This window comes from Dreissena polymorpha, chromosome 5 (assembly GCF_020536995.1).
Source record: "Dreissena polymorpha isolate Duluth1 chromosome 5, UMN_Dpol_1.0, whole genome shotgun sequence".
NCBI classification, from domain to species: Eukaryota; Metazoa; Mollusca; class Bivalvia; order Myida; family Dreissenidae; genus Dreissena; species Dreissena polymorpha.
The window spans coordinates 120,525,718-120,552,192 of NC_068359.1; the positions used below are offsets into that span (position 1 = coordinate 120,525,718).

A 26,475-nucleotide genomic window follows, 5' to 3' on the forward strand; every position below is an offset into this window, starting at 1 on the left:
GAAATTATTATAAGTTGGTAGTTACTGAGCCCCCCCCCCCCCCTGCGAATAATTATTATTTTCTGACACTGACTCATTAATACATGAAAAAAATATCACCAACGTGTAAAGTTTTAGTCCTGGAATTGAATCGAATCGAACAGACGAACTACGTACATGTTCTACTGTTTCATTAAACTTGTGTAACACGTAGAGTAACGACTACCGGAATAACTTTGCAAAACCGAAATTTCGCAATCTCAAGTACATTTTTCCTTTAAGGTATTCATGTTTTAGAGTTTGCAAAAATGCTTCTATGTGATCATTTATTGATATTTTTTTTAATATAATATTTCGATTTCTTTTGCCAACTTTTTTTTGTTTGAAATATCCTTTCCCGTGGGATTTTTTCTCATTGGAATTTTTTCCAACATAGAAATGGGAACGTTTTTATTTCAAAGAAAATTGAACAAAAATCTGCACAAACACTGGTAGAATGCTTAAAATCGATAACTTAGAATAAACAATCTTATAAAAAATTCGAAAATCCCATGCAGAAAAAGTGACAAAATAAATCCGATGTGAAAACATGAAAAATCCCCTTGGCAAATGAAAAATCCAATGGGAAAATGCAAAAATCACATGAAAAGACCGATTTCGCTCACAAATTTCATTGTAAAAATAAGCTCATTTTAAAGCAAACATAATTGATTATTAATCAACGATTTTATTTATCGCATACTTGATATAAAAGAGGCAACTTTTAAAGAAAATGGGTACTTTAATTTTCGAAATTTCGATTTCCCAAATTGTTTCCGGTGACCATTGATAACGACAACCGAATGTAACTATAGGACTCAATTCAAGCATATAATTGATGCTAATGGATTTCACGTGTATCTCACTTATGTTTTCCAGCTATACTGCAATACGTTTGAGAAGCCGTACCCAGAACTTACTAGAGTGCGCTCCGAACAGAAGTTCTATGCAGATTGAGATCAGTTGAAGCGAGTTATTTCTACTATATGCCAACAATAACAGAGTATTTTTGCGAACTTTTCCAAATAACAGACCATACCGAAACCGCATAGTCAGGCCTCACATCCAACTGTAACACGTGGAAAGGACTGCGTGGCAGTAATCACGTTGACACATTTGTTATCAAATACATATATGTATATCGACCCATATGCGACATTTTATTTCGCAAACGTATAATAAATGTACAACTTGTATATGGTCGCAACTGTATGAAGGTCGGTTATCAGCTGATTGAAGGAAACATAAGTACAGTTGCAGATAAACATTAAACACCAATTGTGTAAGATATTAAAGAAGTGGTTTTATCATCGTTCGCATGTGATTGTATGACAATGAGTCAGAATTACAAGCCAAGAGTCAGAACAAAGATTGGCCAATAAACAACGATACTGGTAACATAATATCGAGTCTATCGTGATCTAAACGATAGACGTATTTTTGCGGCTTAACTTTCTAACCCATATTTTCACCTTAATTTACCTTTACAAGATATAGAAATTTCCCGCCAGTAGGCTCAAATAAATAGCTGTATTTTTCAAATTTGTTTAAAAAAAACACACTTGGTAAATATATAACTTTTTGACTAAAGACCCAGTCACACGGCGCATTGCGGCTTAATCACGTACACAACGTTTAGAACATCTGGTGGACGAGATCGTTAGTGGAAATTCTGGTCAACATTTGCTTGGCCGTGCTTTGGACATTTTTTGTACTTGGTCTGGCCGTCGGCGGCTGTTCCACTGCTGAAACAATTCCTATGCACGGCTAACCATTTCCAGTCGCGTGGAAGGTCTGAAATAGGTTCGCGCGTGTTTCAACGCGGGAAAATAAAATGCAAGTTATCACGGCTAGCCGCGGCCTTATCGCGTCTGGAGCAATGCTGATCACGTGTAGAGCACGATCGTAAAACGGGAACTCTACTGCCATAGAACTATCCAATCACGACTCAAAACCAAACCAAGTTTATTTATTTCAAGCTCATTTCATGCATAACATGACAATGTGAGCAAAAGTTACACAAACATAAATTAAAAAGTACATAGTTGAAGGGGCCATTACATAGCAAACTAAACACACAAAAAACATTTAAAGCGGGTATATACGATCTTATCAAATATTTAGTAATAAATATAAAATGTGTAAAAAACTTATTATACATATATTTCAATATAAACTAAAATAAAAGTTAAGAAGAACATGTGTCAAAAAATGCTAAATAAGCCAGATATTTAATTCTGAAATCGAAAAAGGCTGTACAGCCGAATTCGCCAGCATGTATATCATGCATGTACGATGTGAATCTAAATTTAGTTTAACGGTTCATTTGAAATTCCTGCAGCGATATCGATTCATACGACACATGAACACTTACAAAAAAGACGAATGCATCGGTTATTGTAGGAAAATAATTACGAATTATCTTCGTCACAATCGGCTCGGTGCGCTAATTTGTATTTAAAGCGGGTATATACGATTTTTATATGTTCTGAATTGTAAAATATTGATACAAATATGTTATAATAACACACAATTTGCAAGAAAAATGATACATTTAAGACGAATTTCATAAAATACAGCAAATACAAATTAGCGCACCGAGCCGATTGTGACGAAGATAATTCGTAATTATTTTCCTACAATAACCGATGCATTCGTCTTTTTTGTAAGTGTTCATGTGTCGTATGAATCGATATCGCTGCAGGAATTTCAAATGAACCGTTAAACTAAATTTAGATTCACATCGTACATGCATGATATACATGCTGGCGAATTCGGCTGTACAGCCTTTTTCGATTTCAGAATTAAATATCTGGCTTATTTAGCATTTTTTGACACATGTTCTTCTTAACTTTTATTTTAGTTTATATTGAAATATATGTATAATAAGTTTTTTACACATTTTATATTTATTACTAAATATTTGATAAGATCGTATATACCCGCTTTAAAGGGAGAGAATGTTTAGAAGTTAAGCATCAATCACAAGGGGGTAACAACATACACTATTTGATTGTATAGAAAAACAACACCAGAAAAATATAAGTTCTAAATTAAAACTGTTTCAATATTTCCTTAATGAACATACATAGTTTTCTGTAATTACTGTTAGTATGATAATCGATAGACATTAACAATTTAAATTTAATAGTATTAGGTCTTGTGTAATATTTTTTATCAATAAAACGTTTTCTTAGATCTTTAAGGGCATTACATTCAAGTAAATAATGGAATTCATCACCAATGTGATTATTGGAGTTACATAAATTACACAGTCTTTGGTTCGATTCTATTCCGTACCAACTTCCAGTTTCGACAGGTAACCTGTTATTTCTTGTCCGAATTTGTATAATGTATTTTAAAAATTTATCTGGAGTTTTAACAAGGTATGATTCGAACCCAAATGTGTCTTTAATTAGCCTATAATTACTGCATTTACTAGAATTATGTATATCTGAGTACCATTCATTAATAAACAGATCTGAAAGTTTTTGTTTCACGCTTTGAATGAGCCAAGTGCAATTCGGAAAATCATGAGACTGCCAAATATTCATCATTCCGCATTTAACAAAAATGTTTCGGATGCACTCTATCCAGTCAAATTTAGCATTTTCTATTGCATGTATATTAAATAAGGTGTTGTAGATTTGATATGACAATTTAAAACACAATGGATGGACCAATTTAGACCAAAAGGAAATCATTCTAGTTTCAATGTCAATTTGGAGGGGCTTTACTCCAGTTTCTCCGTATATAATGCAAGATGCCGTACTGGCTTTAACCCCTAATATAATTTTCAGAAACTTCAACTGAACTTTTTTCGGCGTAAGCTGCATTAAGCCAGCTTTTCACCCTGACTTGACCTTTGTAAGTGTCCAATAAAATTCAAATAAAATTTCCCGCGGCTAGGTACGAATGAATACACTTCATTTATTCCATTGGCTGATTTGAGTGTACCACCAGAACATTGGAAACATATCCGCGTCTTTGTAACACTGTTTTACTGTATGAAACAATTTTATCTCTAATGAAAAGGCTTAATAGATAGAACAGTTTTACACTCAATTCTCGACATCAATACAGTTTGTGCGTACACCTTTTATTTTCAGAGTATTACCAGCGCAAAAGCGTTTATACTTAAAAGGCTATGTTCTCATATTTAGTACTTACTTCCATATTCCTGTCAACATGTTAACATGTAAAAGTATAAAGAGCAGTGGAAGCGAGGCCTCACTTTAAAGAAATGCATTTCAACCCGCGAGGTTTCGGGTCAAGTCGCGGACATTCAGAGTTTATATACAGGTCATCACCGGAGTTCGCGGTCAGTAAAATAATCGTTATATAATAAAGACGCTATCCGTGAACTAGGTGACCTGGCATTTTCTTTAGACCAGAAATATGTTAAAAGAAGATATTCAGCAATATAATTATGGTATGTCAATAATAGATTCTTAATGTGTTTTCAACAATACAATGATAAAAATTATTTTTAATAAATTTAACAATAATTATTCCACCATATTGCCTAATGTACTAAAGTGATATTATGAGCATGTAACAGTTTATAGGTGTCTATCGCAACCGTTGATTATTTTTAATGTTTCTACTTCATATACACTTATAGTAATTAATGCAGCATCAACATACTAAAACAATATACCAGAAAGAGAAAAATAATGCATTTGAATATCAACCGTACTTTCGTTTGACAACTGATCATGCGTTTACGAGTTGAACCTAAATTTAGTTTTAGTGCAGATACGACACAAAGACACAATATTGTTTTACGGATCATTTCGGCTTACAGGACTGGGTGGGTCACGTAAGAATATCGAATATAAAATATATTTTTATAAACAACTGGTAGCAAGGTGAGTTGCAGATAATTGATCAGTAACAACATTTTAACTAACTATTTTGACCTGTTAATTCTTTTCAGCTCAATTCAACAGTGCAAAATGCCCATAATATCACTTTAAGCATGAGCACGATGATTCTCGATACTGTTAATAATCGAATCAAATAGCAATGCCCGACAGACCACTAAAACAGGTTTGTTCTCGTGTGGCCGGTTGACTCATATGTTTAAATTTCACTTCCATTCTTCTTTTGGTTTTCTGTTTTGTATCTATAGGTTTATGACCAGCAATATGTTATAATGTAAAATAAGCCGCGAAAACTCCCCGTAACATCCCGTACTGCGAGTGATGCAGCTAAGAACTGTACAGAAAAAGACGTTCGCTATCCTTGATCTCATTCATTAAACTATTTACGCCGTATATCTTTTTTAAAGATATTTCTTGTCTAATATATAATTATTTCCAAACCCCCAACATTCACAACCGTACACACGAATAGGTTTAATCATCTTATTCGGCCTCGTCGAAAGCGCGCGGCTGGTCCTCACAGTTTCCGATCTTCTGCAGTCAAAGTTCGTTCACTGTCCTCAATTTAATAATGCCCAAATTGAAGGGCTCCCCTGCAAAAAAGAAGAAGCCAACTAAGTATACGGAGATGAAGACCAAGGCCCCAGCTGAGGATGAGGCTCTTTGAACCTCACACACCCATGTAACAATTCATGTCTATGCCGAAGTCAATGCTTCTCCTGCTGATGCTAAATATAAATGATGATATAATTTAATCATGCCCAGATTGAATTTCAACGCGGGAAAATAAGAGTCGTGCCGGGTCAAAAACTAGGTCACTAGGTCAAAAAAAAGAAAAAACTTGTAAACACTGTAGAAGTAAAAAAAAGTGGAAAAAAAACACTTTCAGCATATTTTCATAGTTTATTTATATCTAACTTTCATTCATATTGCATCACATAAGAAATTGTGTGCACGTGGTCCTGGCAATGTCACGATGACATCAGAACTAAAAATAGAATGTTCGAAAACATTTAAAGGGAAGTCACTCTTAAATGTAAACAGTAAACTTGTCAATATTAACTGTGCACAAACACACGACGAAATACACACGAAACGTGCATTAAATGGATATGATGAGGTTAGTATGAAATTTATTAACATGCTAAAGTTAGTTTGAGTTGATAAATATCGTAAATGCGTACGAGACTTCGTTAGTTATGATGAAGTACATGTATATTCCGGAAAGTAGATGTTCGGATATTTTGATGCTTACAATTTTAGTTCTTCGTGAATACTTTGAGTCAATCAGTACATCAATGTTCTATTAGAGGGTCCTTCAGCAATAAATTAAAATATTGAAAATTATATCCTAAAGAGTCCTGTGTCTGTGTAAGATTCCTTACAGGTGTTCAATTGCATGTCACTTTTTTGTCAGCAAATTTAATACATATTCAAACTTTTCTTTGTCACTTTGAATAATAACTTCTTACATGGACTTATAAGATTTATTTTTGATAAGTAAAGATACATATTAAAACAATGTATTTATTTCCATTGTTCACACATACATGTATGTAGATTAGTACTTGTAGTTCTAAAACTAATGAGTAACAATGCTACATTATTTTACCGCTACTTAGATGACATAGCTCTTCATGTAATTTAATTCTTTACTACCTGTATACTTCATACTGTTAAAGATACTCAATACCTGCACTAACACCCGGGACAACATTTCATAGTCATCAAATACTGGAAATATACTTACACATACCCGGACAATTTTGACTGTACATGAGTTCTATTTGGCAAAACAATCAGATGTCTTAAAACGTGCTACGGAATCGGAAAAAAATCTCTGAACAAAACCTCAACCTGCTTTTAAGTAGGAATTTAAAATTGAGGCCATTTTACAGTATATAGACATAAATTAAACATAAAAAATTTGAAAGCATAAGCTGACAAGGACCAATTTAGCGTTTGAATTCCCGGGTACATTTCAGTATATTTTCTGTACGCTGTGTACATTTCAGTATACATGTACTTAAGAGTACCCTGGGTACATTTAAGAAGTACCCGAGTTGACAATGCCCAATCGAGCATTGCTGTCATAAGTATGCTGACTTAGTATTGATGGACTGGTTACCCAGGAAAAGTGTGAGCAGTTTACATGTAACTGACTGTTTTGACATGATGATGATGTAAATACTGTTGAAAATGGCTAAAACAAACTGTTCATTGAAGTGTTATCTTTCCAGAGGCTGTCATCAAATTGTGATTTATAGGGATCAGGTTACACAGGAATCATGTTTGTGATACTGGCCATACAGGGGGTGTTGCTACTCTTGCTTGTTTGCAACACTCCGTGGATCAGTCTAGTGTACTGTGGGCTATTTCTGGGTAAGTACAATCGTGCAATCCGAAGTCAATACTTAGCAGAAGTACATGTGGCTAAAAACTGCATTACTGGTAATAAATAATTTTTTGTGTTCCAAAAAAAGCCAGCCCAAAACAGATTTATCTACAAAGTTTCATTTGTGAACATGTAAGTTTTTAAGGGAATACGTAAGATTTGCATACATTGTATACAACAGTTTTATGTTGTTCTTTCAGAATACAAGCCAATGATTTGCTATATATTCTTATTAATTGAAGAAAAGATTACATTAAGTTGATTAACTTTATTTCATACCTTGGCTGATACCTATTTATTTGAACCTTTTATTTAGGATCATTTCTTTTGCCACCGTTCCTGGAAAGAAGTAAAACAGATGCAGCTAAGACGAACAAACCTCTGAAGACCAAAGAGATTCTGAAGAAACTGTATCCACCAATATCAAACGATGAAAAAGTGCAACTTGTGACGGACAGAGTTATTGGCCTTGTGTTGTATGACCCTGAAAACACAGCAAGTTTGGCCAATTTTGAGATTGTTAAGAGTCATTCGAACTGTGTTTTTGCAAGAAAGGCCAGAATATGGGGAAGTCCAGAATGGAAGGATATTCTTTCTCTAGGTGATGATGCTGTAAAATGAATTTGGTACATCTTGTTCATGTATATTGTTTGTTATATATTGCATATTAAAAAAGGGCTCGTTTCATACATTTATGGAGGGTTCAGAAAACAAATTGCCTAAATAATATGCTTTAAAATAGATGACATAAATATTACATAAAGCCAATCTTCTTATCATAGAAGGACTGCTGTTAACACAAACATTTTTGTTCATGTGTATCAATTTTATTTTACTGTGTATTTTCAGAGGGGAATATCATAAGGTGAGTTAACACCAATTTAATAAAATATTAATTTTTATGACCCTGGCATCTTATGCCAAGAGGCAGTTAGTGATTGGTCTGTCTGGTATTCTGTCGCAGCCCGTCCATTTGATTTTGCAAGGTTAACCCTAGATATAACAGTAATGTCTCATATAAATTGTACCAACTGTTACCTTTGAATAGGTAAGTAGATATTATTTAGAGTATGTGCAGTACATATAATATCTTACTCTCTTATCTTTAGATCTACCGCCACTTGTAAAGTGTTGGCTTGAGCATAGTTCAAAATGTAAAACAGGAGGTGGGGTATTTTTTCTTATATGGCTTTAGCAAAACCTTGTGAGCACTAAAAGTAACCATCAAGAAATCTGATCAGAACATTTTTATTCCCCCCACCCCTATAGTGGGGTCCATATTGTTTTTGCCCTGTCTGTTGGTCTGTTTGGTCAAACTTTAACATTTGCCATAACTTTTGCAATATTGAAGATAGCAACTTCATATTTGGCACGCATGTGTATCTCATGGAGCTGCACATTTTGAGTGGTGGAAGGTCAAGGTCATCCTTCAAGGTAAAAAAAAAAGTCAAAGCGGCGCAAACTGGGACATAGTGTTTCTGACAAACACATTTCTAGTGTCTAATGATAGTTTTAGTCCTCTGGTATTCTGTATATACAAGCCCTTACCTTTTCATAGACTCGTCTATATGTCGATGTTATGGTGCCATGTTCCTATATTTGTAGAATGCTTCCCCAGTTCCTGAAGTTCTCGTTGCTGTGTCCCACTGAGAAACAAGACGGCTTTCTTCTTGAGTTACCTGGGAAACCGTATGGAACTTCTGTACAGGTGTGTTCTTACAATATAATAGTCAAATATCAGTCGAAAGCGAAACACTCAGCATATTTATGTGTTGAAATGACTGATAGTCCCTTCTGGCTTTCTGTGGACTTTGTAGCATGAACAGATAACTCTTGTAATCCCAAGATTTTTTATGCCCCCAAAAAGATCGGGAGCATATTGTTTTTGGCCTGTCTGTCTGTCATTCATTGTGTGTGTCCCAAAAACTTTAACCATGGTTAAAGTTTGGTCATAACTTTTTGAATATTGAAGATAGCAACTTGATATATGGCATGCATGTGTACCTCGTGAAGCTGCACATTTTGAGTGGTGAAAGGTCAAGGTCATCCTTTAAGGACAAAAGTAAAAAAATACAATCCAAGGGAAGTAATAAGCTTTAAAAGGGAGATAATTTCTAAACCTGCCAAATGATATATTGAAATTTTATTTCAAAGCGGCGTAATAGGGGGTATTGTGTTTCTGACAAACACATCTCTTGTTTAATCATTGAACTAATGGAGTGCCTCAATCTGGACACGTTAAATTTCTTAAGATTACAGCATCAAACAAAACAAAAAGTGTAACACAACTAGTTGGGTTCAACTTATTTCATGAGCATGAGCATGTCACAAAATATTAGATAAATTAAGCCAATTAAAATTAACTTAACCATTAGTTTATTATAGCCATGTAACATGTACAGAAATATAATAAAAGATTACCTACATCCGAACACATTAAAAACAGATGTAATTATTATTATATAATATATAATAATATATATAATATAATTATTTACATGTGTACTGGTAAATAGAAATATACAGTAAACTGCACTGTATTAGAAAGATTCCTGTATTATATTCTTGTATTTATTTGCAACATTTTATCAGCAATGATTGATTTGCCAAAGGAAGTTTGTGTTCAACCTTGTGTATAATTGTTCAGGGATAATTATAGCAATGGTAAGTAACTCAAATAAAGGCAATCGGTTGTTGAAATTGCTGTGGAAACATGAATTGGCTTTAAACAATACCATTGAATGATTGGACTTGATCTTGATTTTTTAAGAATGTCCAGACTTAAGTACTGTGTGTATTCAGGTCCAGACTTAAGTACTGTGTGGATTCAGGTCCAGACTTAAGTACTGTGTGGATTCAGGTCCTGACTTAAGTACTGTGTGGATTCAGGTCCTGACTTAAGTACTGTGTGGATTCAGGTCCTGACTTAAGTACTGTGTGGATTCAGGTCCTGACTTAAGTACTGTGTGGATTCAGGTCCTGACTTAAGTACTGTGTGGATTCAGGTCCTGACTTAAGTACTGTGTGGATTCAGGTCCTGACTTAAGTACTGTGTGGATTCAGGTCCTGACTTAAGTACTGTGTGGATTCAGGTCCTGACTTAAGTACTGTGTGGATTCAGGTCCTGACTTAAGTACTGTGTGGATTCAGGTCCTGACTTAAGTACTGTGTGGATTCAGGTCCAGACTTAAGTACTGTGTGGATTCAGGTCCTGACTTAAGTACTGTGTGGATTCAGGTCCTGACTTAAGTACTGTGTGGATTCAGGTCCTGACTTAAGTACTGTGTGGATTCAGGTCCTGACTTAAGTACTGTGTGGATTCAGGTCCAGACTTAAGTACTGTGTGTATTCAGGTCCAGACTTAAGTACTGTGTGGATTCAGGTCCAGACTTAAGTACTGTGTGGATTCAGGTCCTGACTTAAGTACTGTGTGGATTCAGGTCCTGACTTAAGTACTGTGTGGATTCAGGTCCTGACTTAAGTACTGTGTGGATTCAGGTCCTGACTTAAGTACTGTGTGGATTCAGGTCCTGACTTAAGTACTGTGTGGATTCAGGTCCTGACTTAAGTACTGTGTGGATTCAGGTCCTGACTTAAGTACTGTGTGGATTCAGGTCCAGACTTAAGTACTGTGTGGATTCAGGTCCTGACTTAAGTACTGTGTGGATTCAGTTACTGAGCAAGACTAGATGCATTATTGAATTTAATGTTGAAAGTTGTAAGTGATTTTTCTACAAAGGAATATGTTATGGTTAATGCAAGCTGTGGAAGTTAGCTTTGACTATTTTTTGTTTGGAAGCAAATAAAATTTCCTAGATACTAGTAATATTATTGCAAACTAACAAAATGTAAGTTCTCAAGATATTCAGAAGCTTTCTTTTACCAGTCCGATGATATTTCTAAATATCGGATTGTTCAACAAATTTAAGCCTAAATCGTTATTGACCAAGTAATACAAAATTATATATATTTGTTTTTCGCTATAAAATATTCAGAAATATTTAAACTCAAACTAAACAATGCACAAAAAAGTGAAGCATAAAAGTCAAATTTTCCAGACAGGATTAAAGTTTTGTTTTGTGATGTTTAGAATTTGAGACTTCCGTTATGTCTGTTATGTGTGCTTTATAAATATATATAGCTAGGTGTGTCATATTATTATCCCCCGCCATACACAGAGGAATGTTGTTTTGGCGTTGTCCGTCCGTCCGTCTTTCCGTCCGTCCGTCTTTCCGTCCGTCCGGCACTTTTGTGTCCGGAGCCATATCTAGGAAGTGCTTTGGCGGATTTCATTGAAACTTGATGTGAGTATATATATGGATAAGAGGCTGATGCACGCCGAATGGCATTGTACACCATCTGTTAATAACGGAGTTATGGCCCTTTGTATCTTGAAAAAAGGCTTTTTGTGTGTCCGGAGCCATATCTTGGAAGTGCTTTGTCGGATTTCATTGAAACTTGGTATGAGTATATATATGGATAAGAGGATGATGCACGCTGAATGGCATTGTACACCATTGGATAATAACGGAGTTATGGCCTTTTGTATCTTCTTGTTGTGTGTGTTCGGAGCCATATCTTTGAAGTGCTTTGACGGATTTCATTGAAACTTGGTATGAGTATGTAAATGGATAAGAGGATGATGCATGCTGGCGTTGTCCAACCGTCCAGAAATATTTGTGTCCAGAAGTATATTGGCGGGGGATATCAATTCAACTAATTTCATTGTTTTTTTAATTTTTTTCTGTCTGATTTTAATTTTTGATTGTCATAGGCAAACCCCTTTTTGTAGTTTTTTTTTTCAATTTATTGCCCCCCCCCAATCATTTTTTCCCTGCAGGAATGTTTTTATAGACTCACAGTTTTGCCATGTTGTCTTGTTTCAGTCATCAGCATAAACTGTTCAAAATGGTCTGTTTTCAGTCGTTTGGTGATGCCCTCTACACTGTCCTGAAGATTCTGTCTGACTTTGACCCAGCCGGCTTCCACTGCATGGACAAGTCCTATGTCCACCGCAGTGGCTGGGTATTTAGGTTTAACAAGGTCACGTTCTTCATTACGACCTTTGCCCCTTTTTACCCAGAAAACCACGCCAGGTATTGTTTTGGGGCAGAGAATTGTTACATCCTGTTTCAACCGGAACTGTCCTTTGCTCATCATGATTTGCCTTCGGATACGCTGGAAACCAATTGGGAAAATCCGGAAACTGTACGAGATAGGATCCGGGTTGCGTTCAAAATGGCGGGGCGGCAATATAAGATTCCAAACACATTGTCCAGCCCTATGGTTTTAGATATGATACCGCCTGTGTCTGCTGATGAGCCTGTTTATGAGTGGTGGAAGCCTAGACATAGCAAAGATATGAGTAATGGAAAAGATACTGTGACTTAGTAGGCCAATATGTTCAGGCCGGTCTAGAGCTAAGCTTGCCACATATGACACAAGACCCATTTCTGATGTTCCTATGCCATACTGCCATGCATAGCTAGACTACTTAATCTGTCCAACGACATCTCGTATGGTGTATTCTAATAGTCTTTGTGCCAGAATGCAGTTGAATAATGTCAGGCAAAGACCACTGAAAGTAGTTAGGATTTACACACATATGCAAACAAATACAAATAATACTGAAGGATGCAATTCAAATGCACAATGCATTTATATATAGTTATACGCTAAACAGTGTAAAAAGTGGATGCTGGAGATCTGACTTTATCAAAATGTTGTTAATGCAATGATTTGTGTGTGTGTGCCAGCAATCATGTTGTCAGACAAAGCTAATTTAAGACATACAAATATGACGAAAGTTTTATAAATCTAATTCAAGACATACAAATATAATGGAAGTTTTATAAATCTAATTCAAGACATACAAATATGATGAAAGTTTTATGAATACTAATTGTTGTTATCAAACTGAAAATACATTTGTAAAGCAAGCTTGCAGACATCTCAATAGATCTGTCTGATTGGCAGGACAGTGTATGTCTGTCTGCACATATAGTACTCGATCTGATCTTGACAAGACTATAAGTTTCCATATTTATCCATTTACTACTAAGATACGTATTTTGACGCTTGGAAAGTTACAATTAATTAAAGACCGTTCTTTCTAGATTTAAGTTTTAAAGGCTTCGTTTCCAACCCAGAATTACTTGCATACTGTTCTGGTTTTATGCTGTTTGCAGATAGCCATTTCACTTTGCTTCTGAGTGGGAAAGTGTTATTTTGCAATTTCAAAACAACTTCACACAAGTGATCACCATGTGGAGACAGAGTGTGGGACACAACAGCTGTGCCCACTGCTAAAATGTAAATGTCACATGTCAAGATCTACCGGTAATGTCAAGATCTACCGGTAATGTCAAATATTGGGATTAAATAGCTGTCTATACTGTTATGTCATCTTTTATATTACAAGTATTAAACACATAAATTCATTGAAAAATAGTTTATTATTACTATTGAAAAGGCAATAGCTCTCTGCAAATGTATTGGCCCACAATTATTTCATAATCATGCATGTCCACCCTTTAGGCATGTTTCCGGTATAGCTTCATAAAATTCCGATCATTAGTGTTTGAGATCTTGCCTCAAACAGTTTGACTGACAGAAGGATCACAGACACCAAGTAAGATCGAGACGGTTATTGGGGTAAATTTGTTTCAGACCTCTACACACTCAATTCAATCAAATTTAGAATTCGGATGGATGGACGGACAGCGGCTGTAGTATGCGCTCTTTTGTTTGAAGCTTCAATTAGCTTGGTATGAATGAATAAAAAATAATAGTTATAATGTACATGCCGGATTACTAGAGAGGCATTACTATGTATTGCCAATAGGCAATTACAAAAATCTGATTTGTGTGTTTATCTGCAGTTTCTGCACTTTGAATTGTTTTTACTTATTTCTAATACTTACTAAATGAGCTTGATTTGATATCTGTGATATTCTGTTTTGTAGTAGTGTTGTATAACGTCACAATAAAACATACAACTAGGTTGCAAGTATGTTCAAGGTTAGGTTTAACGTTATTTGTACATACAAATTTACAATATTTGACATTTGTCAAACAAAACATGTTGTACTTCCAAGTGAGTTGTTACTAATTCATATCAATTCGCTATGAAAATGTTAATGAATTTTCGTTTAGAAATAAAAATGAAATACAAAATACGACTATATAAATTTCTAGTTTTTCTGCATTTTATCCAGAGACTTACGTAGAGAATATGTAATTGGCAGAAAATTGTATTTGATTACCATTGATTCAATTTTTTATTGACAAGCTATCATGAGAAAGACAACATTCATCATTGCTGAAACCATAAGTATAGGATCATAAAGACGATACATTAAACATTTAAGATATTGGCTGTTTTGGTTTATATATTACATTTTATTTTTAGTTAAAAACTTGTTTTATTATCAGGTGTAGTGTTGTTGTTTAGGAATGAACCAGATGCAACACACATTTAGTTTACTCCAAATATTTCCCTAATACATGTTTCCGTTTCTACCTGACAAACAAACATTTGTAAAATAGAGCATTGTCACACATGTTACCAATACCCCCTGCATCGCTTTATCAGCTCCGTTCAATGGAAAATTACTGGCGAATGTGTAGATCAATGGGCAAGATGCCTTCAACATCTACACTTATGCTGATGACCAATACAAAGTTTCAATTCATTAGCCTCAGAGTTCTGGAAGAAGCTCGCTCAATTAACGTGTTTATTAGAACTGACAAACTAACAAGCTCTTACAATATAACCCCTAAAACGTTTGTGTGGTATAAAAACAAAACAGTTGGGTACATTAAGCAGTGAACACTAGACGAAGAATACTACTTAACGCAGCATGTCATAATACATGGCATGATATTGTAGAATTTGAATGTTGAACAAGGGGCATAAATCTCGCAATATTTAATGATAACAGTTGCCCAAGCACTACTACATAAATTTCCTAAGGAAAAATGCCTGCAAGTTTGAATGTTGTAGGTTAAGTATTTCGCACATCTGTGTCTACAGACAGACACACGGAAAACAGACGGATATTCACGATGATTCTTTGGAACAGGGATGTAAAAATAACAACACAATGGGTGTTCCACATTTCAAATTTAATCTTTTATTCATAGTCTGACCATTAGAAACATAGTCTGACCATTAGAAACTAGTCTGACCATTAGAAACGTGAAATTGAACAGGCTTATTGGTGTGTTTTGTAAAATCTGTTAAATATGTTGTCTTGTCAGCTTACAAATCACTTATATATTTAATTACACATATTATCTTTATTATAATTATCATTACTTCATGGTACCTTAGAAAGGAAAATATTAGCAGAGAAACATAATACTTGTAAAATGAACTAAAATAAGGTATGAAAAATAATGAACTGACTAGCTAAAAAGGGTAAAAAAACATGCAAATAAAATACTTAAAATTGCATAAAGTGCAAAAACCAAAACGATTACTTACATACAACATAGCTTAATGGAAAAAAAAATGCTGAAAGTAATTTTAAGTAAGGCAATCAGTTAGCAGCAAATGGATATAATAGTGATGAAAGGAAATCAAACAAAATAAAGTTAACTATTTTACACATTTGTACACAAAACTTAAACCACTTCTTTAAAGCAAACCCATATCAACAAGATGTTCACGCAGAATTGCTTTTCTTTACATCTACCATAGGCAAACATTAATTTGTTAAACAACTATAAGAGAAAAAACATCACTGGATTATATAACTGTAATTTAGGATTTCGTCAGTGATTCTAATATGAATAAAATTAACAAGTTTCTAATATAAATACTATTAACAAGGTAATAATTCACCCAATAGAAATGGTTATACTTTTTTTACTTAAAAAAAAATCAATTATGTACATGCATGTGTTCATTGTCTTAATACATTAATATAAAAAACAAATAGAAATAATTTATTAAAATCGTAATTCACTTCAAAAATGTAATTGAAAACTTGGATTTAGTTTAAGTCAGTGGTACATTATAACTCAAACACAATTTATATACATATCTTGTTCAATGAGACATCTCAGTAAGCTTTAGCAAGAACACATATGGTTAAGAATTACAAGGAAGGAAAACAAACTTAATAAAATGGCATTTTCTTATAAGAAACCTGATTTTGTATTACAAAAACATAAACAACGTAATTTATAAGAAAACATTTGTGAGAAATGATGACTAACACTTCCATATTCAATTATGATGTGAAAATGTGCTTAAATGTTATAGGTTAAGGCTGAGATATTGAATCCACAATCGTAACATTAGTTACAAAAATGAATATCTGGACCCAAAGCCATAATGCTCCTTTGGTGATTTTTTTTAAATTCCTAAAATGCCTAAAATCCCTGGCCATTTAGTGCTTTTACTTTAGCCTATTGTAACCAGAAAAAATTGGCTTTCAATTTTTTTTTATCTTATCTATTACAATGACTACAACAAGTTATCTCAACCATTTTCTCATTTTTCTTCATTTCCATTATTTACCGGTATATATATATTACATTGAGGATTATATTGAACCGATGTCAGTACCGGTATGTAGTTGTGGGACCTGAACTTTTAACTTAGCAGAGTAAATTGTTCATAGGAGTTCTCTTAAGCACTAAGTGGGAACTAGCCTCTTTAGTGCAAAATATGTTATCAGTTCACCAATGTACAGGATACTTAAAGTAAATAAGTCTCACTCAGTGAAAAATAGCTAAATGCATGTGCATAAAGTGTCATTTTTAGGGATGACACTTTTTGCCTCAACTGGATTTTGCTAAAAAGAGACTTCTAATAAATGAAAAAAATTCCATTAAAAGCAGAAAATGTCAGGCCTGATAAGCCTATGCCAATTGCCCTGGCCCATATGGGACGACACTTTGGGCACATGCATTAAGCCTTGTCCTGGTCCATATGGGACGACACTTTCGGCACATGCATTAAGCCTTGTTTTGCCAGATGGAGGCTTGTACAGATAAAGCCTCAACATGAAATGAGTATTGCAGACAGACAGTAGAGATCCATGTAAATTGATCCCAGCAATTGTTTAAAAGGTATAAACATAATCATGACATACAAGCGGTAAACTGTGATAAACATGAGTCACAAAGATATTTCAGACATCACAAGAATGAAATAAAATGTATCAGCATTTGAATTCAAACATCACATGTTAGGTTTCTCAAGTCATTTAAAGTACTAAACTCATATTGACTATATAATAACAACTTTATCGTAACATGCTTAAAGCTAATGCAAAAGTAAAAGCATGGGCTAGAATAGTAACATAAACATATTCTTAGGCGCAAATCTAGCTACAAAAAAGGGAAGTTGTTTGCATTTCATGTTTGAAGAACCAATCAAATATATAGTAAGCTATAAGTTGTTCTTTTAGTACCAAAAATGTAAACCAGTACATTTGTTTTCAAACAATACAACAATAAACAATAATACAATTCTATTGTATCTATAGTACTCCATCAAATTTAACAATCCGATAAATTTCCTTGTCTTTACTATATTCATCGTGATTTAGTGCATTATAACAATATTAACACTACAAATGACAACACACAACTAGATAATATTACTTTGTAACAGCAGTTCACAGTACATGAATAAAACAACAGCACACAAAATAAAACATGCCTTGAAGACAACAAAATTCACGTCACTACATGCTAAACACTACACATTGAACAAACAATTCAAAAACTTAAAACTTTAGAGTGAATTAAACTAAGTTTATATTTATAATTCACAGTTGTTGAATACATAGTCTAACTAGTGGAAAATCTATGAAAAAAGTACACATGTCTGCTTAAAACACAAAACATGTTTGAAATCTCTTATACATTTATTTCCTAATGGATATAATTTAAACCTTTCCCACTCTAAAGCAAAGTGAAAATGGCTATGTGCAAACAGCATAAACCAAGAACAGCATGCAAGTAACTCGCACTCTGTTCATGTTTTATGCTGTTTGCTGCTCATTATTATCTAAGGGTTGGCAATGAAGCCTTGAAAACTTGAATCTAGAAAGAAATGTCTTAAGTTATATTTATAAGGGAATACAAACGCGTACAAATACATTTCTAAGTGGAAAGGGTGATATAAATGTTTTAGAAGAGCAGAGACTTTTCTTACCCTGATGGTTCCAGAATAATTGCCAGGTAAAATCTGGAGGATTTATAACGAAAGATAGATATATTAATCACTCACATGAACAAATAATAGGAAAAAAACAACATGTTATCTTTTCTGTGGGAATGGTTTCTGGTAATGCATAATCAGGATAGTAATACTTTTCAATTCATAAACAATTTCTGTAACGATGTCAATGTGATAACTGTACAATTTTTCAAGAAGATATGTTATAAATTTGATAACTTTAGGGAAATCTTAGCTACATTTCTGTTAAAATAAGATATTTGGAATAAAATCAAAAGCAAAGCTGCATGCATTTAGTTTGCAAAATAAATACAATTTCTGTATACGTGTACAGATATGTAATGTATTAGTATTGTTACACTTAGGAATACATGGACACAAAATATAAGTTCTCATGCAGTAAAATATACATATTTTAAATAAAACACAGAAAACCGAAGGCCAAAGTATGCAGAAGTTGGACAGATACAAACACAGAATGAAAGCTCTAGAATAGTTTAGGTACCAACAATATCACAATTGTATATCAATAACAAACACTTGCCATAGACTTTATGACACGTACATTGTACTTTCAACCGGCAAAAAAGTCACTTTTTATTTGTGCAGTCATAAAATGGTGACCATGCGCATTTTGTGCATCATGTTTTCAAGATTTTACAGGGTTATATATTTTCTAAATTCTTACACTTAGAAAGTCAAGGTAAATCTTAACAGACTTAGCTGAAGTACACTTTTTTTCATAATCCCAATAAGTGTGCAAAAGTAGACTTGTAAAACTTAAAATGAAGTTACACGTTAATTAAACAAAAATAATATTATGTAAAACTCCATCAAATTGAAACATTTCTGTTTTATAAACACCATGAGCTAAAGTGGAACTTTTATAACACACTGTCATGGTAAATGGTGAGCAGGGCGAGAAAAAGTCGCAAGAAATGCTTTGGGTATTCAAAAACACTACAACTAAAAAATTATCCCAAATTTGATCCATCAAATGTATGTACTAGTAATAAAAGAGAATGCTATGCATCACAATAATTTAACTGGTGCGAAAGACTCACCATAGCTTATTCCTTTCAGATGTACAACATTCCATGTAAATCTTGTATATCTGTCATTTCTTATCAACCATATTTACATTTTTTTGAGCTGGTGTCTGGTAAAACTGGCCTTAATGCAAATGTGTAACGTATCGTCACTGATGAGTTTGTGCAGTCAACATGATTTTATGGAATTTTACATTTGACAGAAGTTTTCATTTTATTTTTTCAAATCCAGACAGAAAGTGATTATCCTGTCGGCACTGCACAGGCTAAACTGGGACAGTCCTAAACACAATAATCCAGTCTAGACAGAAAGTGTAGGGACTGCACAGTCTAAACTGGGACAATACTAAACACATATTAATAGCACTAAGTTTTCTCAGAGACAGGCTCAATTGTTTATAGAAACTCAGTATCTTTCAGGTTCTCAACAAAATGATTTAAGGTGTTGCATGAAATAGGAATAAGATTGACACAGACACCATGTTAAATGACAAAGCAAAGCATGATAGCAAATATCTTGAGTATATTTTCAGGCTTCTTTTAGTCTACATCAACAAAACAGGCTAAAAGTAACAAAATGTGTACATCACCTCTGAGCAATCTATAAAGGCAGTGCATGTAGGCATATTGGCGCAAGACTGCAAGCTATTATAGCAAGCATTGCTTTCGATGGTTCAAGAAATGAGCAGATAGAAAGATGTGATTTCTTGCCACAAAAAGGAATTCTGGGGCCATATCCATAGAAATTCTTCAAGAATTGCTCTTTGAGGCCCTCACATGATACATTCATGGAACATTAAGGCAAGTGTCACAGGTAAGTACTAGTAGGAAATATTTACAGAACTTTTTGATCTATATCACTGATTTCCAGAAATGAAACGGTTACATCACAATTGTCAATGGTTATACAAACAAATAATACATTTTACATAGAAACAATACAAGCTAAGAATTTCCTAGACAACCTACAGTATAGTCATCCTTAGGATCTCATAAGATATTTACTTCACTACAGAATGGGATGCATGCAAATTCATACAACATTTTCAAGGGACAAGCAGTTGGATATACAAAAAGCAAATTGTGTTGGGTGTTTTTGTACCGCAATCACATTTCTAAAGCGTTGTAGGCTAGGAGCATGTTATGGGGTACTTTAACTTTGCAACATTATGTTGGCTTGATTAAGAGAGAAAACTCTTTCGATACTGGTATTATACCAAGCAAACATTGTAAGGTGTTCTCTTTCTCCAACAATTTTCCCAATGAAGGCGATCAAGTGTTTTGAACTTTATTTTTAAGACAACACAGTCCTTTCTAGACGCCTTGAACATTTTAGAACTTTCATCACCAAAGTTTTTGTCTAGAAGCTTGAAACATTTTTTCACTTTCACCAGCATTTTTCCAAAAGCTTGAAACAACTTAGAACAACTTAGAACAACTTAGAACAACTTAGAACTTTCAACATCAACATTTTCTAGAAGATCCATCTCTTTTTGTGCCATCATAAACTTAACTTATTAACTTCTTGACCATACAAGGCAGACAAGTTGAACACAATCATCAGTTTCTTTTATGTTCCACGGGAATGTTACTTTAATATCAGATTAGATGACTTTTTTTTTTAAATACTGTAAAATCATTTATATTTATTGACATGAAATTCCTGTTTTTTCCCCAACAAATTACTCCTCTATGATGCATTAATTTGTGGATTTCTGGATATGTGAAAAAAGAGAGGAATTCACTCAATTTATGTCCAACTAAATAGTAATATTTCAGTAAACAGTATGATGGAATCTTGCAAAGACTTTCTTTCACAGACTGGTTGCAAACATTTTTCTTTCTGCATGCGTCATCAAGACACCACTAAGAATATAAAGGCCACATGAAAGCTACAGGATGGCACTCTATGTCTTCACTACTTTTATCCTCCACCGGTGTGCTATTTGTTTCGTTTCAGTTTCTCTGGATTGTTGGACGCCATATTGGTGAAGTCTCTAAACACGTCATTGAATGTCTCGTCACCTGAAATGACAAAACCCAGCATCAAGACTATTTACAATAAGTTTGTGTATTTAGAAAAGTACGAGGCTTTATGATGTGTTGATCCGGAGTGTGCCCCCTCCATGCTGACCGAACTATTTTACCAGATTTGCAAAATTTTGGAAGAATTTTATTCGATGTTGTCTTGTGTATGTGTGTGGTGTGGGGGGGGGGGCGGGTATACCGGAGTTCCAGGAGGAAACCCTGCCTGTCCTGTATGGTGAACACCAACCAAACTCCCATCATTTTGCAAACCGGGATATTAACCCAGGTCACCTAGGTAACAAGCTTGTGTGCCGGTAACAAGCGTGTGTGCCAACCAGGTCACCTAGGTAACAAGCTTGTAATCCAACCACTGCGCTAGCAAGACAATGCCTCTTGAAGATCATTTTGATTCATTATAAAAACTTAAGCTATAATTTCAGTTTAATAATATCCCCACATAACACTTTGACACAGATGTAGACGTATAACAGTAATTACCATATTGATTTGTTGTTGATACTTATAAGTATCTCAATATTAAAGGTGGATTATGTGAATTAACACAAGCGAAATTCCTTCTCATATTGAATAAAAGAGTGTACATTTAGTAATAGTTATTAAAAATCCTCCATTTCGTTTTCAAATGCAGATTTATTTATTGAAGCACAAACATTAATTCAAGATGGTTGTCATTCTTGATTCTGATTTAAACAAGAGGGCCTCAAAGGCCGAAAGTCGCTCACCTGAGATAACAAGATATTATTGGGACAAATCTTCTGACCAAGTTTCACGAAGATCGGATATTAAATGTAGCCTCTAGAGTGTTAACAAGGTTTTACTATAGCCATATTAGGAAAAATGCCCCGCCCCCTGGCAGCCATGTTTTTCAACCAACCGTTATCATTTTTTAATTCGTCCAAGATATTATCGGGATAAATCTTCTGACCAAGTTTCATGAAGATCGGAATGTAAATGTAGCCTCTAGAGTGTTAACAAGATTTTACTAAAGCCATATTAAGAAAAATGCCCCGCCCTTGGAAGCCATTTTTTTCAAGCAAACATAATTATTTTTGAACTCATCCAAGATATCATTGAGACCAATCTTCTGACCAAATTTCATGAAGATTGGACAACAAATGTGGCCTCTAGAGTGTTAACAAAGTTTTACTATAGCCATATATAGCCATATAAGGAAAAATGCCCCTCCCCTGGTAGCCATGTTTTTAAAGCAACCAAAACAATTTTCGAACTCATCCAAGATATCATTGGGACTAATCTTCTGACCAAGTCTCATGATGATCGGAAAATAAATGTGACCTCTAGATTGTTAACAAAGTTTTATTATAGCCATATAAGGAAAATAGCCCCGCCCCCGTGGTGGCCATGTTTTTCAACCAACCGGCATCATTTTCTAACTCGTCCAAGATATTATTCGGATTAATCTTCTGACCAAGTTTCATGAAGATTGGACAATAAATGTGGCCTCTAGAGTGTTAACAAGATTTTACTATAGCCATATAAGGAAAAATGCCCCTACCCTGGTAGCCATGTTTTTAAAGCAACCAAAACCATTTTCGAACTCATCCAAGATATCATTGGGACAAATCTTCTGACCAAGTTTCATGATGATCGGAAAATACATGTTACCTCTAGATTGTTAACAAGGTTTTATTATAGCCATATAAGGAAAATAGCCCCGCCCCCGTGGTGGCCATGTTTTTCAACCAACCAGCATCATTTTCTAACTCGTCCAAGATATTATTCGGATGAATCTTCTGACCAAGTTTCATGAAGATTGGACAATAAATGTGGCCTCTAGAGTGTTAACAAGATTTTACTATAGCCATATATAGCCATATAAGGAAAAATGCCCCGCCCCTTGGAAGCCATGCTTTTCAACCTTGATTACCATTTTTGAACTCATCCAAGATATCATTGGGACAATTCTTCTAAGCAGGTTTCTAAAGATCGGAAAATAAATGTGGCCTCTAGAGTATAAACAAGGTTTTACAATAGCCATATAAGGAAAAGTGCCCCGCCCCCAGGCAGCCATGTTTTTCAACCTATCCGGCATCATTTTCGAACTCGTCCAAGATATTATTGGGATGAATCTTCTGAACAAATTTTATGAATATCAGACAATAAATGTGGCCTCTCGAGTATTCATAAGATTTAACTATAGCCATATAAGGAAAAATGCCCCGCCCCTTGGCAGCCATGTTTTTCAAGCAAACGTAACCATTTTGGAACTCATCCAAGATATCATTGAAACCAATCTTCTGACAAAAGTTCATGAAGATTGGACAATAAATGTGGCCTTAAGAGAGTTAACAAGGCAAATATTGACTCCGCACAACGGACAACTGACAAAAAGCAATCACAGAAGCTCACCATGAGCACGTTGTGCTCAGGTCAGCTAAAAATAGTGTCACACTACTTCACACACTCCTTCACACACGTATACACATGAAAAGTGAAGAGTTTCATGTAAATCATTGTGTTTTCCCCTAAAAACAAAAATATGACTTTTGTATTTTCTTCATTAACAGTAATCTTCAACCTTTCCAATGACTCAAAATATCACAGCTGATACTTTTTTTCCTACTGACTCTGTATGTATTGATTTGATTACTTCACCCACCTGGATTAGAACCAAGATAGTCGTCAGATTCTCTCATCTCCTCGTTGAGTTTGGCCAGACGCAGCCTGTAAAACAAGCACATTGTGATGTTCTGGAAACTGGGCTTAATGCATGTGCATAAAGTATTGCCTTAGGTAAGTGTGTGTTTAGTTATGGATTTTGTTTGTTTAATGGAAGTCTCATCTAAACAAAAATCCAGTCTAGGAAGAAAATGTCATCTCTGATAAGCCTGTAAAGACTGCACAGGCTTATCTGATATGAAACTTTTCGCACTCGCATTAAGCTAATAATTTATATGGGTGTATACATATTTTCTTTCCAGAAGACAACAGCCTAACTCAATAACTGTACAGTCAATCCTTATTTCTTCAAAGCAAATTAGACTGAACAACACATATTGCAATTAGGATTCATGAAGTCAAATAAGTTAAACACGAAGCGACAAACTCAAACCACTTTAGAGGAATTGTCAATCACTCTATAGGCATTGTCAATAACTCTATATGAAGTGCTAACCACGCATTAGGAGTTGTCACTCACTCTATAGGAATTGCCAGCCACTCTATAGTAATTGTCAACCACTCTATAGGAATTTCCAACCACTCTATAGGAATTGTCAATCACTCTCTAGAAATTGCCAACCACTCTATAGGAATTGTCAATCACTCTCTAGGAATAGTAAATCACTATAGGAATTGTCAATCTCTCAATAGGAATTGTCAACCACTCTATAGGAATTGTCAACCACTCTATAGGAATTGTCAACTGCTCTATAGGAATTATCAACCACTCTATAGGTATGGTGACTCACTCTATAGGAATTGACAACCACTCTATAGGAATTGCCAACCACTCTTCAGGAATTGTCAATCACTCTATTGGAAATGTCAATGTCTCTATAGGAATTGTTAACCACTATAGGATTGTCAATCACTATCGGAATTGCCAACTACTCTATAGGAATTGTCGATCACTCTATGGGAATTGTCAACCACTCTATAGAAATTGTAAACCACTCTTTAAGAATTGTCAATCACTCTGTAGGAAATGTCAATCACTCTATAGCAATTGTCAATCACTCTAAAGGAATTGTCAATCACTCCATAAGAAGTGTCAATCACTCCATAGCAATTACCAATCACTATATAGGAATTGTCAATCACTCTATAGAAATAGTTAATCACTCTATAAAAATTGTCAATCACTCTATAGGAATTATCAATCATTCTATAGGAATAGTCATTCACTCTATAGGAAGTGTCAATCACTCTATATGAATAGTCAATCACTCTATATGAATAGTCAATCACTCTATAGGAATTGTCAAACACTTTTTAGGAATAGTCAATCACCATAGGAATTGTCAATCACTCTATAGGAATTGCAATCACTATAGGAATTGCCAACTACTCTATAGGAATTGTTAATCACTCTATAGAATTGTCAATCACATTATAGGATTTGCAAATCACTCTATAGGAATTACCAATCACTCAAGAGGAATTGCCAACCACTGCAGCCTGGCGATGGTACTTACAGTGTAACAATGTCAGCATTTGCAGCAGAAACAGCTATGGACAGTGCATCCTACAACATTGAAATATTCAATGCATAAATTTGAATCTGAAGCAAGGGCTTCAAAAACAAAAGCACTTATAAGGGATTTTACTTTGATATATAACCTAGAAAAATCTGTATTATTTCCTTTTTCGCTCAATGATTATTCTTAGATAGTGTTTTGCATAAAAAATATCTACTTGAATTCAAATGAATACAACAACAACCTTTTTTGTGCAGTATTAAACAATTTTTCTGAAATTTCTTTTTAATCTTATTAACAGCTTATATTCAAGTACAAAATTATCAAGTTATTAATTACTGATAAACGTTATCACACAGCAACGACAAGCATGAAACATTTGAACATCTTGATTTGATAATTTTAAACAATCTTGTCTTTTGGTATATAAAATCACTTACTTGCAGATTTAAGTTCATTTCATAGCTCTTATAAATAGGCCGAATTTTACATATTAAGAAAACCATAACCAATCAATTTGTTCTGAATCTGTTTGAGATGGCATAAGTAAGTTGATATTTATACAATTTAATGCATCCATGTGCATGGAAGGTTCAAACAATAGTCACGCATTCATATAAAAAAGTGAACGTACCTGTCCTTCGTTATCTTTAGCTTTTATATCAGAGCCTCTTTTCAAGAACTGACACACTTGACTGAAATAAGATGGGAATATTAA

The 26,475-nt window shown here is 34.4% G+C and overlaps 2 protein-coding genes and 1 long non-coding RNA gene across 7 annotated transcripts in view; 2 read left to right on the forward strand and 1 right to left on the reverse strand.

Annotated features, from left to right (window-relative positions):
• The first annotated feature begins 5,917 nt into the window (after window positions 1-5,917).
• On the forward strand, window positions 5,918-13,747 carry LOC127882414 (uncharacterized). The gene is made up of 6 exons (XM_052431046.1): window positions 5,918-6,024; window positions 7,145-7,286; window positions 7,616-7,900; window positions 8,149-8,164; window positions 8,905-9,007; window positions 12,223-13,747. The coding sequence occupies exons 2-6, from the start codon at window positions 7,193-7,195 to the stop codon at window positions 12,688-12,690; spliced, it is 966 nt and encodes a 321-aa protein (XP_052287006.1). The 5' UTR covers window positions 5,918-6,024; window positions 7,145-7,192; the 3' UTR covers window positions 12,691-13,747.
• On the forward strand, window positions 10,150-12,143 carry LOC127882415 (uncharacterized). The gene is made up of 3 exons (XR_008050528.1): window positions 10,150-10,449; window positions 10,508-10,623; window positions 10,711-12,143. It is a non-coding gene; the product is annotated as an uncharacterized LOC127882415 (long non-coding RNA).
• Window positions 13,748-15,411: 1,664 nt separating the features above from the next.
• LOC127880733 (arf-GAP with coiled-coil, ANK repeat and PH domain-containing protein 2-like) overlaps window positions 15,412-26,475 on the reverse strand; it is a 103,746-nt gene continuing 92,682 nt past the window's right edge. For all 5 annotated transcript variants that reach the window (XM_052428102.1, XM_052428101.1, XM_052428100.1 and 2 more), the window contains 4 exons: window positions 26,392-26,452; window positions 25,755-25,804; window positions 24,218-24,282; window positions 15,412-21,573 (listed from right to left, as the gene is read on the reverse strand). In XM_052428102.1, coding sequence (XP_052284062.1) covers window positions 21,491-21,573; window positions 24,218-24,282; window positions 25,755-25,804; window positions 26,392-26,452 — 259 coding nt within the window. In that variant the 3' untranslated portion in view covers window positions 15,412-21,490. The remainder of the gene's footprint in view (window positions 21,574-24,217; window positions 24,283-25,754; window positions 25,805-26,391; window positions 26,453-26,475) is intronic.